The 14,708-nt window shown below is 45.0% G+C and overlaps 1 protein-coding gene across 18 annotated transcripts in view; it reads left to right on the forward strand.

Annotated features, from left to right (window-relative positions):
* Nucleotides 1–14,708, forward strand: part of LOC128330521 (sulfotransferase 2B1-like) — a 59,016-nt gene that overhangs the window by 17,083 nt on the left and 27,225 nt on the right. For 2 of the 18 annotated variants that reach the window (XM_053263555.1, XM_053263554.1), the window contains exons 3-4: nucleotides 2,295–2,476; nucleotides 3,820–3,924. The exons of 8 other annotated variants lie outside the window; for them this stretch is intronic. In XM_053263555.1, the coding sequence (XP_053119530.1) occupies nucleotides 3,861–3,924 (64 nt within the window). In that variant the 5' untranslated portion in view covers nucleotides 2,295–2,476; nucleotides 3,820–3,860. 8 more of the 18 variants (XR_008310130.1, XM_053263566.1, XM_053263562.1 and 5 more) reach the window with 7 other exon arrangements.

Genomic DNA, 14,708 nt, shown 5'->3' on the forward strand with positions numbered 1-14,708 from the left:
AGGGATTCCCAAATGTTGTTGACTACAATTCTCATAATCCCCAGCCAAAAACCATTTCAGCTAGGGATGCTGGGCATTGTAGTCAACAACATCTGGGAATCCCTGTTACAGGAAACACTGCTCAAGACCTGTGCACCTGAGGCAGGGCACCAAGTGTTGTTTTCCTTGAGTGCATCCTCCTCTCTCTCTTTTCCTTTTCCTTTAAAGTGGAGGGAAGGAGGGCATCTTGCTGCTTCACTGGTGCCCCAGTCACCTGCTGCCTGAGGTGGTGGGCTCGCCTCGCCTCATGGAAGGGCTGCCCCTGAAAAGGCAGTTCTGTAATTGCAATCAAAAGGGGCTCTGGATTTTCCCCAGTGAGACCAGGCTTTATCCCAGACTTTACGCTAAAACCTTTATCCAGAGAAAGTAACAGAATCTGCTGAGCTCCTGCATTATTGGGAATCATCCAGAATTTATCCTGCAGGAAAGAACAGATCCTCTTGTTCCCATTTAACAAACAATTTACAATAACAATAGCTCATTTACTTCAGTCCAAAAACTGTGCCTATCCAGTTCCCCGCAGCTGTATTCTGGAGTGTAGAAATGCAGCTAGGGTTCCTGTGTGCTCTGCCTGTCCATCTGTCTGGTGTGGGAAGCTTTCAGATCTCTTTCCAAGATGCCAACATGCCCACACCCTGCAGCAGCAGTGAAATGCAACACCCATCTGAGTGAGTCAGCTATCCCTAGGGATAATCTTGGCATGGTGACAACTCTAGGGATCAACTGGAGGAACAGTTGTATGCAATCCAGGTAAGTGGAGCTGTGATGAGCAGGTGTGGGTGATGGGGGACGGCTGCCCGGAGAGCACTTGAGACGAGGAGCATTAAGGAAAGATCCCTTTGCCCTTGGAACGGATTGTGAAGAAGCACTGTTGTCCCAGTGAAGAGATCAGACAGGTGCGTACCTGAAGGAAGTGGGAAAGGCTTGGTTAAAGCCAGAGTGTGCTTGAGGAGAGGGAACTGATTGAATATGGGTATGCATGTGGCAAGCTGCAAGGAATTTGTGTGTGTCAGGGATAAGGTCGTGTGAGAACTGGCTTCAAGAGGCACACTGGTGGCATTGCTGATGGCAATCCTGCTTGGTCTCCTTGCTTGTTTCTAAAGGAATGGATAAGAAGGCTATGGGGCATGGAAAGTCATAGAGCAGAAAGGAGTGTGGAGAGAGTGAGTAAAGGATAAGAAAGAAGAAAGGATGCAAAATAATGAACAGAAATCAAAAGAATAAGGAAAATAAGGGGAGGGGGGAATTAGAGAGAGAGAGAGGAGGAAATAGAAAAATGAGGAAGGAGAAAATAAGAGAAAGCAAACAAGAGAAATAGGATACATAGAATGGGATAGATGGATGGATAGAAAGAAAGAAAGAAAGAATCCCAAATAGCCTACAAAGAAGGACAACATGCATGAGGATGGATAGATATTTTAATAAGGGAAATTAGCACATTGCCAACTAAAGTATAATCTCTTAAATTAGGAGCCCTTTATCATCTGTGTAATTGCACCTGGTATGAGTACTAATTGCACCTGGTATGAGTACTAGGAGAAAATCTGTGACCCCGATTTTTAGGATATTGGGTGGTGCTTTAACACACCCAGCTATAATGTCGGGTGACACAGGCCACTTCCGGTAGCAGATTGTGGGTCAGTTTTCAAGGATGGCAGAGCAGAACATCCAGCAACCCCCACTGATGACCCACAGAGAAAGAAAAGTTAAATGGCACCACACTGTTTTTTCAATCCTTCTCTTAATAGCAAAGGGAAGAAGAGGGAAATGTTTTGAAGGAAGGAAGGAATTGGAGGTGTGGTTTTAATAGAGGGGGGAATGGGGGAAAATGTTGTGATGGCACACTGTGCAACAAGGAGAGCTTTAATCCACTACCAGGGGTACTTGTGTTTCACTGGCTGCTTGGTGAAAGGGAGTTAACCTTGATCCAGTTTGGTCTCTGGGGCTACATAGGCTCGAATATGGATGCAAAAACCCCCAAACCCAAATATCTCACTGGCTCCTTGAGTTAAATGACCTTGTTCTTCAAGCAGGCAAGTCCAGGAAATGTTACCGAATCCTATGCTTGGGAGCTGGAAAGACAAAAATAGAGTTGTGTGTTTATTTTGACTACTGTAAAGTTAGCTCCTAATTTCTCCAGGGAGCAGCATTCAGAAGACAGTGTTAGTGTTGCTTGGTTGCTTCAGATGTGTTGCAGTTGATAATTGGAGAGGTAGATTGCTCTGTGTTGAAAAACCTGCTCTTTTCCCCCATAGGAACTTTGTGCAAATCCCTAAATCCATAACAAGAGAAAGTCAACCTTCAACCAAGGGCATACAGGATCAGTGGTATTGGAAGTCTATTATGGCTACTACTAATTATTCCCTCTAACATCAAACTCAGGTGGTCCTGTACATATCAGTTTGAAGGGGATACAAAGCCACCGGCCACAATTAAGGTAGTGGTATCTGCAATTCAGGGGACAACCCAGATCCAAAGAAGTATTTTTCTTTGTACATTAAAAGAAACTAGCCAGGCCAGTGCAGAGCATCTGCATGCTAGTTCTCCCTGCCTGTAACTCCCACCGGCCAATCCAGCCCTCTGCTCACCTCCTCCCCCCTGCTTAAGTGGCCCCCTGACATCCAGGATGGTGACAGAGGCAGGAAAAGCTCCTTCTGTGGGCCCTCCTGCTGCCCAAATGGTAGGTCGGGCCGTTTTTGGCTCATTTCAGGTCTCTCTGCACTTGTTTGTTCCTCTTGCCTTCCACCACAGCCCCCTCACCCCAGAGACCTCCCCACCCTCACCTGAGCCCTGCTCCTGCTGCTCCACCTTACTTTCTTTCTCCCTTCCCCTCTCCCTTCTTTCTTTCTTTCTTTCTTTCTTTCTTTCTTTCTTTCTTTCTTTCTTTCTTTCTTTCTTTCTTTTTCTCTGTTTATTTCAGAGAATTGCCACAGCACAGAATTTTCACCATTGGGGAAGCCTGCTGATTGGACGGGGCTTGCCACGTACAACCTAAGCCATATATATATGAATGAGTGACTTAGGTTGTACGTGGCACACATATATATACTTAAAAAACAAAAAACCCCAAATGGCCCAACAAAGACATCCCAAAAAGGAAGTGGAATGAGGGAGGGAATTGGCCTGCTTGAGCCCCTAACAGTTCACAATATCCTAGAGGCAGAGCTGTCCTTAGCGTGGGGCGATGGTGACGGTCGTCCTGAGCCACACACTGGGAATGGCCCCACACCAGTGGGCGAACACATGGCTGACGGAGCCTCTAAGTTGAGTCTGAATAACCTGCCTCGCTCACTGCTGTGCTGCTTGCTGCAGTCACTGCAGCTTTAGTAGCAGCAGGCAGAGTTGCACCTAGGTAATTTTGGAGCCTGCACCTAAAGGCCTTTGGAGGGTCCCCCTCCCTTGCAAATTAAACATCATCATGCTTGGCCAAGCAGCCACACCACCCAGGACAGACTAAAGAGGATTTGGGGGGCCCCGGGAGCAGTGGAGGCCCTGGACCTCAACCCTGAAGACCAGCGGTAAGAGCGCCAATGAGAGGGGCAGCAGTTCACTTCACTGTCCCAAACTTTGTTGGGTGCTTGTTCAGTTCAGTTTATTATGATCTTTGATCAGATAAACAGATTGCAACTCAGACCCAGATTAAAAGAACCTTAAGGGTAAATATTAATACAGATATATAAGAATATATATACAGAGGCTATTACATAAGAGTAGAATAATATAAGATGAAACAGCTTAAAAACCTAAAATTAACACACCATGTGCATATCTTAATTGCAGCCGTACAAAACCAGGCTACCTGCTGTGAAACATTGGCGTGAATGTCAGAAAGAAGTGAATTTAATAGCTCATCAGAGCTATTTGGATATCTTAAAACAAAAAGGGGTAATATATCTAAAACATAGATCACAATAAAAATAACAGTAGAGGAGCAGGTGGCCAACTGTCTTGACATCCCCATTTCCACAGGGGCACAATCCCTCCAGACAGAGGATTCTCTCGAACCTACCGTCCATTACCACAGAGGGCAGCACATCCAGCTGAGCCAATGTCAGGGCTCTTCTATGCTTTGGGTATGTCAGGTTATACAAATATTTGGCTGGTTTTTAACAGCTCCAAACCTTGTGTAGCTTAATGCCCAACTTAGATCAACTTGGTGTTCTATATCAATAATACACTCCTTGAGGATCACCTTGGTGTTATCATAGCCAAGAGGAAGCAGATATTCCATTGATAACCCAAATAATTTTAATTTTTGTGTGATTAGATGCATCCAATCAGAGGGATATTTCATCACAAGATGCCTCTGAATACCAGTTGCAGGGGAGTAACAGTAGGAGAGAGGGCATGCCCTCAACTCCTGCCTATAGGCTTCCAGTGGCATCTGGTGGGCCACTGTGTGAAACAGGATGCTGGACTAGATGGGCCTTCAGCGTGATCCAGCAGGGCTGTTCTTATCCTTAAAAATTAAGGGAGCTAGGCCAGAAGGAAAATAGATCCACTTCAGCAAGAAGTCGAAGATATTGGTCTAGGCACAGGTCTCCAAACTGAACAGGCCCACTTCCAGACACAATTTTGTATTAGACACACAACCAGGATATATGTGTGTGTGTGTGTGTGTGTGTGTGTGTGTGTGTGTGTGTGTGTGTGTGTGTGTGAAAAAATAGCCTTAAGAAATTTAGATTGGACCTTCTCAAGTGGTCGAAAGTCACTATATGTCCAGATCTGGAGCCATAAAGAAGCTCTGGAATTACCTTAGTTTGAAAAACGTTAATGGCAGCAGGAACATATCTACCCACTGAGGAGAAGAAAAATCTCAAAATTGCAGTGGTTGATCTCTGTGCATTTGTTACAATGGAGTTGGTATTTATATTTTGTTTTCTGTACTACACTATCTCCATTAATTTGCCATTTATGCATAGTGGGTTTCCTGGCGAACCTTAAGACCTTTGTCTTCTGGTAATTGATGGAAAGCAAATGTTCATTACAGTAGTCGGCAGGATGGCATCATCTGCATAAAGATGTCTGTTGCCCAGCTAGATGTCTGTTGCCCAGTTTTGGTGGGTGAAAGTCCAGATTAGAGAGTCTGTCCACCATGTCATGTTTGTTTGTTTGTTTGTTGAATTTATATACCGCCTGGTATAAAAATCTTTAGATGGTATACAGAATTAAAACATAAAATAGAACACATTTAAAATCCATATGATAAAAATTATAGATATATAATATAGTAATTAAACAGTAGTGTGGCTAATATACAGCCCTGGCAGACTCCCCTCTCTGCATTAATGGGGCTTGTTAAATGACCCTGAGGGTTGCAGCACACTCTTAGGTGCCAGCCCCTATAGAGGTTTTTTATTAGCATAAGCAACCTTCAGTCAATTGAAGAATTTGATCATTTCTCCCACAGTTTCTCACAAGGAATGTGATCTAAGTGCCTTAAAATCAACAAAAGTGGCATGCAGTGGCTTGTTCTTGTTCTTATTTATTATATGTCTCAGGACCAAACCCTGATCTAAAGTGGACCGTCCCGCTCTGAAACCAGCCTGCTCCCCTGCCAGTATACTTTCTTGGTTGAACCAATCAGGGAGCTTCCAATATAGGAGTCTAGCGTAAAGTTTGCCAGTTATAGGAAGGAGGTTAATCGGCCTATAGTTAGCTGGGCCAGTCTTGTTACTTTTCTTAAAGATCTAGATAATTATAGATATGCCGCAGTCATGAGGTATACACATAGTTTGATTAATATATGTAAAAAGTGATGCTAGTACAGGAGCCCAGTGCCCATCATGCCAGATTAGACTTTATCAATTCAATGAAAATAAAATCCCCACCAGGCACCTTCCCAGAACTTTGTTGCCCAACCAGTTCATTACTCTCCCCAAGAGTATCTGGGGGCCATTCTGGGATGAAAAGGTCCACGTCATCAGTCATATAGGAATAATCCAGGGGAGCCAAAAAGTGGGCATGAAAATGGGATCCCCATATTCCAGGTGGAATCAAGTAATAATCTTGGACTGATTTGTAGCTGCTTATCCCTCTGACTAGTGACCAAAATCTAGGATTTTTTTTTTTTTGTCTTGAAGCCTGTATCAGCAGCTGCCAGGACTCTTCCACTGACAGTTTTTTCTCATGGCGAATCAGATTTTTATACAGTTCTTTTCAGGGCTGTCACAGATTGAGAAGATGCTAATAGGTCCCCTGCTCTAAATAAATTAAATTCTTTAAGGAGCTATTTTCTAGCTAGAACACATTCATGGTCGAACCAAGTTCTAGGTTTGTTATTTTTAGATAGGGCACTCAGATGGCTCTCAGTGGTAAGAGGGCCCTGCAGTTGTTGGATCAGCATTTTATTTATTTATTTATTTGATCTATATACCGCTCTTCCAAAAATGGCTCAGGGTGGTTGATAATGATCTAGAATTTCATTCACAGAACAGGCCATTAAAATATTAGATCTAAGGTGCAACAGTTCTTCTGACTCAAGAAGATCACTCAAGCATTTGGCAGTCTTGCAGGTCCATCTGATGCAAGTATGGGAGATGGTGTCAGCATCAGCAAGGGTGGGGTTCCTCCGGAATGTAAATGTTACAGCCTGGGAATCTCATGTACAGAGTCAAGGGCCTATGGTAACTTTACACCCGAGGTCAACTTTCAGCTGTAGTATATAATCTATCAAATTTCTAGAGGCTACAAAGTAGTCAATTGTGCTAGCTCTCCTCCCTCCCCAGTATGTGAACTCCCCAGTCAAATCACCATCCAATTCAGAATAAATATATCAAGCCTGTTAACAAATTGCATGCCCCATTTAGAATAAACATGCCAAGCCTGTTAACAAATTGCATCAGGCATGAACCTGCGTAACTACTAATCAAATCCCTGGAGTATGCTGCTCTAACGGTATATCTTCGATCTCCTGTTGCATCCATGAAGGATATCTGGTGTAAAGAGCCTCGTTGTTGGAAGTTGGGTGTTTGTTGGGTTGGACAAACTTGGTTGGTTGGGTGTTCCATCTGACCATCCCACACGCCCCACCACCGGGCCATCCACAGAGATAGACTCAAGGCAGTCCATAGAGACTGCCCTGGGAGGGTTGTAATGACAGGGTGCAATGAGCTGTAATTGACACCTCCAACATTTACCCCAGGCTGCAAATTGTTTTTGAAAGACCATATAACCTGCCCCCCCCGACTTTTTCAATCTCCACCCAAGACTTTGAGGCTGGCTACGAGCCTTCTCCCTGCCCAACACAATACTGCAGTGCAGAAGGGGCTGCAGTGCAGAAGGGGCTGCAATACTGCAGTGCAGAAGGGGCTGCAGAAACCAGCAGGAGGAGGAGGCGACAGCTGTTTTCTCTGCCTGCAGGCTGCCTCTTTGCTTTAAAAATGAAAATCAACGCCTCCTCTGGCTCCACTGCAGTGGCGGCTGTAGTAAGCCCAGTTGCCTTGCTGGGCTGGAGTGAGGGGCGACAGTGAGAGAAGGTGGTGGAGCAGCCTAAGTCACTCTCCCACCCTCCTAGCCATAGCAGGAAGCACGCCTGCGTGCAAACAAGCCCAGGGTGCTTTCCAGACCAGACCCAGGGTCAGGATATATCTCGGAAGTGTACTTCCACACTTCCTGCGGTGTGACACCACAGTCCCTACGTGGACAGCAGCAGGGGCGTAGCTAGCCTGCCAGTGGCCCGTGTGCAGCCGCGGTGGGTGCCCCGATAGCCCCACGTCTGACATCAGACGCAGGGGATAGCCATGCCCCCGCATCTGACGCCAGATGCAGGGGATAGCCACGCCCCTGCATCTGATGTCAGATGCGGGGGGCGTGGCCTGGCTCCTGAACTGAGCCTTGAGGCTCCGTTCGGGACTCAGTTCAGTTGTAACTGCTGAAGGGGCCGTGCGGCCCCTTTGGCAGTTAGAAGAAGGCTGGTGCTGCTTTCGCAGCACAGCCCAGGAGTGGCTCTTCCCTGGAAGAGCCGCTCCTGGGCTGTGTTGCGAACGCAGCACCAGTCTTAGCTCCTGAAGGGGTTGCGCAGCCCCTTCAGGAGCTAGTTAGGCTGGCGCTAACAGGGAAGAGCTGCTCCTGGCTGGTGCTGCAAACGGAGCACCAGCCTTAGTTTAGTTCCCGAAGGGGCTGCGCAGCCCTCGCTTGGGAGCTAAACTACCGCCCCCCGCGTCTGACGTCAGACACGGGGGGCGTGTTGGGGCCGCTCTCGTGGCTCCTGATTGGTCACCAGCCCAGGTTCTTTGAACCCGTTGGCTCAATGGTGGCTCCGCCCCTGGACAGCAGGGTACCGTTCACATTTCCAATGCCTTGTTTCAAATTTAATCGCTGCAATATAGAGCTAGGACGTCGTATATCCGGCGTGAAAAAGTTGCTGTTTTGTGGGTTGTTAGTTGTTGTGAGAAACATAAACAGCTCCCCCTGCTGTTTACGTTTCGAATGCGACTTGCCTGAACGGAGGCATTTTGCTGCTGCTGAGCAGCTAGTCTGGAAAGCGCCCAGGTGACACAAGCACCAGCCAGCCATGCAGCACGGGAGCAAAGCGATAATCTAAAATCAATGTGACTTGACTACTTTCAATATCTCAAGATTCACTCAAACAAAGTTTCCCTCTCACTGCTAATTCCAATAAGACAACGCAGACAGCTGAATGGTCTGATGATCAGGAGCACTATCTGGTTATAACACTAACATAACTCATGAATTAATAATTATAATAATTATAATAGATTATTAGTGCAGCAGAACTGCTAGTTTGAGGTACAAAAATGTCCACACAACCCCCCCCCTTTTTTCTTGTTCCCAATGCTTTTCATGATCGCTCACACACAGGCATCGCCCCCTGCCCCCCACCTGCTGCTTCTGTGCCATTTTCTTTAATTTGAAAGAATATTGGCTGCACTAGTTGTTGCAGACCAGTTGCTTTGAGCTGCTGCAGTGCTACACATATTGCCTTGATGCCCATTAAAAGACTGTTTAAAAGGAAAATAAAATACCACCTTTGGTGGGATGAAGCAAGGAGCAGGGGTTGATGTTGTTAAGTTGCAGTTAACTTTCAAGGATGAGGCAAGAGGGACGGATTGAAGAAGAGCTAGGGGGAAGGGGGAGGGAAGCAACAGGATCAAGCTGTGGTTTGATATTCTTGTCTGTTAAACAAAAATGGTAAACACAAAGAATTTCAGTGCACAAAGTGTACAAGTTTTGCTGAATTGTGCTCATTTTTCTTCATGGTTTTCCTGCTTTTGTGGCAGAAGCAAAGCAATACACTTCTATGCTTCACAAAGTGTTTTACTGTCAGTTTTAAAGACAGGTAAAAGGTAAAGTGTGCTGTCAAGTAGATTTCAACTCCTCACCATCTCCCTATATCGCTGCTGCCCAATATAGTTCAGCTTCTCACCATCTTTCTGTATTGCTGCTGCCTGATATAGCACCATTTCCCCACTGCGCCATTTGAGGTGACAAGAACAACTATGATATCTGAGTTTCTGACCAATATATTCAACTAGTAGGTGAGGCCTGTTGTTGATTGGGCAAAGTCATTTTGTGTAGATTGCACTGATAGAGGATTTAAATATAGGTAATAGTTTTTTAAATTAATGTGCTTGCAAAAGGGAAGTAAAAGAACAGTTTGAAATTTGTAGGATTCAACGTCACATGTTTTTCATTTTATTGAATAATGACCATATATGGTAAATGTGAATCTGAGAAAGATCTGCTTCTTTGGGGCATGATGTGGTTTTGGAATCACTGATCTGATTATTGAGTGGTGAACATCTGTTAAGAACAATGACAGTTAAAATATGATAGTTACCTTAAGCATTTCTTCTTTAAAAAATACAAGCAAAATGACAGTTAAACCTTCTCCCTAGCATATTCTTGTGTAAAAGTGTAAATAGTAGTGCATTCAGCTAATTTCAGTGGCAGGATTGTTCATGCAAAATTTGGTATCTGTAGGTCATTAAGTAGTATGACTGCATTTCCCACAAATTATATATATTTTCCACATATATAATAGATTGTTTAACTATAACCATACACTCAGTGGCCACCATCCAACTTTGACTTAAGTGTTGGGAATCCAAGTGTCTTCCTTCAATTGGGATTTTTATTGTAAGACAATTCATTTTTGGAATTAAAGTTTGGAATGCAACTGTGTATGTCTGTGTCTGTGTTTTACATATTATGCATATTAGATTGAACTGTTAAGGCTCCCCCCACCACATGCTGATTTACCCCCAGCCCTGCGCTCCTTAGGGACAGCCCTGCCTAAAGGTGAAAAGGAATCTGTGTCATGAGGTTAAAAACTCCCTATATAAGGAGAGGGGAAGGGAAGAGGACCCTTTCCCCATACCCCAGAAACCTCCCTCCTTCACCCTGCACTTCCCCCCCCCAAATTCAATTTTTATTGATTTTAACAATAGTAATATTGTCATTCATTACAATATACACAAAAATGGACTTCCCGCACAGGGAAGTATGCAGGGGTGTAGCAAGGTTGGAGTGGGCCCAGAGACAAGATTTTAAAATGCCCCCCCTCACTGAAGCTCAGCTCATGAGGTAAAGAAATCTTAAATGAGGCTGAAAAGTGGTAACAAAAAGCATAGTAAAAATTATATAACCTATGTGCCACAATAGAACATCATCCTAAATTATTTTTAAAAATGGTTTTGTAAATTGTGGACGATGCAAGCCATTTAATGGTACTAGAGAAAGACATGCTGTTCTGGTAGCTCCAGGTCTCAACACTCACATCAAGTTCGGAGGATGAATACAACTGAAGGAAGCCTGGGCGGGTGCGCAGCTGGGGGAGTCAGTCATGTGACTTTCCTTGCCCCCCCCCAAGGCAGTGGGCCCCCAGACAACTATCTCCCCTTGCCCTATTATAGTTAAGCCCCTGGAAGTATGTGTACCTCCTGGTGCATAAAGGAGTGAGCCAGCTCCAAAAGCGAGAGTTTGAAAGAGGGGGAGAAGATATGCTGGATTGTACTATACTAGGCAGTACTGAAAGGGACAGTGAAAAGATATTTCACTGTATATCCCCAGATACTACAGTGAGACGAGACCCTCACCTCAACAGCCTCCTCTGTAGGTGAAATTTTAATTGCTGCTAACTTGCTAACTTAGCTAACTTTAGTTGCTGCTAACTTGCTAACCCTGCTAACTTGGCAAAGAGGCACCTTTTAACGTGGTGATTCTCTTTATTTAGCAGGGGGAGAGTAACTGGCTCTATCCACCCCCAGCACAGTACTTCCAGTGACTGTTGCTGGTGTTTATCTTATGTTTCTTTTTAGATTGTGAGCCCTTTGGGGACAGGGGTCCATTTTATTTATCTTATTTATTTGTTATTTCTTTGTAAACCGCCCTGAGCCATTTTTGGAAGGGCGGTATAGACATCAAATGAATGAATAAATAAATAAATAAATAAAAATTATTTAATTAATACTGCTGTGACGCCTTTAGTGGGTTCTTTGCGAATAAAATCTCCTGTATTCGGGCCGACTTGGACTCCACTATTTCTGCAGGGTCTGTGGGGGAGGTATCCAGCAATCCCTCTTGCAGTGTTAGGTTGGATCAGTTTCAATCTGTGACTCCTGATGACGTGGACAAGGTGCTTGGAGCGGTACGGCCTACCACTTGTTCTCTGGATCCTTGCCCAACCTGGCTGCTTTGATCTAGTGGAGAGATTGTTGGAGATGGCCTAGTTAATATCATAAATGCATTGCTGGGGGAGGGTAGGGTGCCTCCTTGTTTGAAGGAGGCAATAGTTAGACCTCTTCTTAAGAAGCCTACCCTGGACCCCTCAGCGATGGATAGTTATAGGCCAATCTCCAATCTCCCCTGGCTGGGCAAGGTAATCGAGAGGGTGGTGGCTAACCAGCTCCAGGCGGTTTTGGAGGAAACTGATTATCTAGACCCATTTCAAACTGGCTTTAGAACGGGCTATGGGGTTGAGACAGCCTTGGTCGGCCTGATGGATGACCTTTACCAGGGAATCGACAGAGGGAGTGTGACTCTGTTGGTCCTCTTGGATCTCTTGGCGGCGTTCGATACCATCGACCATGGTATCCTTCTGGGTCGCCTGGGGGAGTTGGGAATAGGGGGCACTGCTTTGCAGTGGTTCCGTTCCTATCTCTCAGGTAGATCCCAGATGGTGGAGCCTGGTGACAGTCACTCCTCAAAGCAGGAGCTGTTATATGGAGTCCCTCAGGGCTCCATTCTGTCACCAATGCTTTTTAATATCTACATGAAACCACTGGGTGAGGTCATCAGGAGATTTGGTGCTGGGTGTTATCAGTATGCTGATGACACCCAAATCTACTTCTCCTTTTCATCTTCAGGAAATGGCACTCACTCTTTAAATGCCTGCCTACAGGCAGTAATGGGCTGGATGAGGGAGAACAAATTGAAGCTGAATCCAAGCAAGACGGAGGTGCTCATTGTGGGGGCTCAGAATCTGAGGAGTGAGTTAGATCTCCCTGTTCTGGATGGGGTTACACTCCCCCAGAAGGAGCAGGTGCGCAGCTTGGGAGTACTCCTGGACCCAGGCCTCAGCCTGGTTTCTCAGGTGGAGGCCATGGCCAGGAGTGCTTTCTATCAGCTTCGGCTGATTCGACAGCTGCGTCCATTCCTTGAAGAGGATGACCTCAAAACAGTGGTGCACCAGCTGGTAACCTCCCGGCTTGACTATTGCAATGCGCTCTATGTGAGTCTGCCTTTGTACGTAGTTCAAAAACTTCAATTAGTTCAGAATGCGGTAGCCAGATTGGTCGCTGGGGCAACCTGGAGAGACCATATTACGCCTATTTTGAAACAACTGCACTGGCTGCCGATATGTTTCCGGGCAAAATACAAAGTGCTGGTGATTACCTTTAAAGCCCTGAACGGCTTAGGCCCGAGTTACCTTAGAGAGCGCCTTCTTCTGCGTGATCCCCACCGCACATTAAGGTCATCTGAGGAGGTCCGCCTCCAGTTACCACCAGCTCGTCTGGTGGCGACTCGGAGGCGGGCCTTCTCTATGGCTGCTCCGGGGCTGTGGAATGCACTCCCTGCGGAAATCCGTAATTTGAATTCTTTATTAGCCTTCAGGAGAGCCCTTAAAACGTATTTTTTTGGCCTGGCTTTCCAGGGTTTTTAAATTCTAACCCGATTTTGGGGCTTTTAATTACTGTAACTGTTTAATTGCTGTTTTAAAGTGTTTTTAAATTGTTAATTGTTGTTATATTGTTTTTAATTTGTTTTAGCTTTTCATTGTTTAAGTGGCTTGTTTTAATTGTAAACCGCCATGAGCCATTTTTGGAAGGGCGGTATATAAATCAAACAAACAAACAAACAAACAAATACATGTCTCAGGACACTCAGTTTATGATGTTCAGCAGTTGATCAAAAGGCTGAAATAAAGTCAAGGCATAGTGGTGATGGTTTTTTGTTTGTTTGTTTTACTAATTCCTAAGTAAGTAAGTGTAAATGACCTGTGAACAGGGGCGTTGCTAGGTACTTAAAAGATCCACAGCCCGGGCCTGTGGCCCCCCTTTTGATAATTAAACTCAATCACATCCCCTAAGAATAATTATGGTTTTGTTTTTTTTAAGTCTCTCATACTATAATAGAGCACCTATGAAGGTGGAAGCAGCAGGGAGTGAAGTGAGGCTAGGAGTTCCCTCCTTTGCTTTGTGCAGATGCCTCCACTGCTGCACTTCCTTTCTGGAAGAGGTCATGAGATTTGAGGCTCTGAGAAATTCATTGGGGGCCAGTGCCCCATTGATTGATGGATGGATTGATTGATTAAGTGCCTTCAAGTCGGTGTCCGACCACACAGATGGATTCTCTCCAGGATGATCTGCCTTTAACTTGGCCTTTAAGGTCTCTCAGTGGTACATTCACTGTTGTACCATGGGCCACTCACTCCTAATGATAAAAAAGTCAGCAAAAGTGGACAAAAATGTTGCTGAAACCACTTATCAAGGCAATGTGGTGTACATTTGCTTATTTATAAATTTATATCCCACTCTTTCTCTGAGGAGCCCGGAGCAGTGTACATGGTTACATTTATTCTCACAACAACCCTGTGAGGTGGGTTAGGCTGACAGAGAAGTGGCTAGTCTAGAAACACCTAGTAAGTTTCATGGCTGAATGGGGATTTGGACTTGGGTTTCCCTGGCCCTTGTTCAACACCCTAACCACTACACTAGGAACTAGGATAAGAGAAACATGAGTTTCACTAAGTGACCTTGGGCCAGTCACTGTCTCTCATCCCAGCCTGCCTCACAGGGTTGTTGCAAGAATAAAATGGGGAGGGGAAGAGAACCGTGTATATTGCTCCAGTGGGCGGGAGAATAACAATGTAATTAATAAAATAACTTCCTTATTTATATAACTGTATAAACAAGGAAGTATGTTGTTATTCTCCCGCCCACCAGAGTCCAAATCCGGATTCAGCCTACCCCATTTATAATCAAAATTCCAATTGAATGATTTCATCATGGTTATAATTCTGATCATGTGAGGTCCAAATGTGACATGGAGGATGTGGGGGGAGGGTTTTCTACTTTTTGCTGAGTTTAAATTTATAGGAGCTGCTGTGTGTGTATATTAGTAAGATTGGGACCAGATCTCTGGGACAGGGGCAGAATGCTCTCCCTTTACCTTTCCCCAGTTTTTATTTTATTTTATTTATTTAA

This window comes from Hemicordylus capensis, chromosome 6, assembly GCF_027244095.1.
Source record: "Hemicordylus capensis ecotype Gifberg chromosome 6, rHemCap1.1.pri, whole genome shotgun sequence".
In the NCBI taxonomy this organism is placed as follows: Eukaryota; Metazoa; Chordata; class Lepidosauria; order Squamata; family Cordylidae; genus Hemicordylus; species Hemicordylus capensis.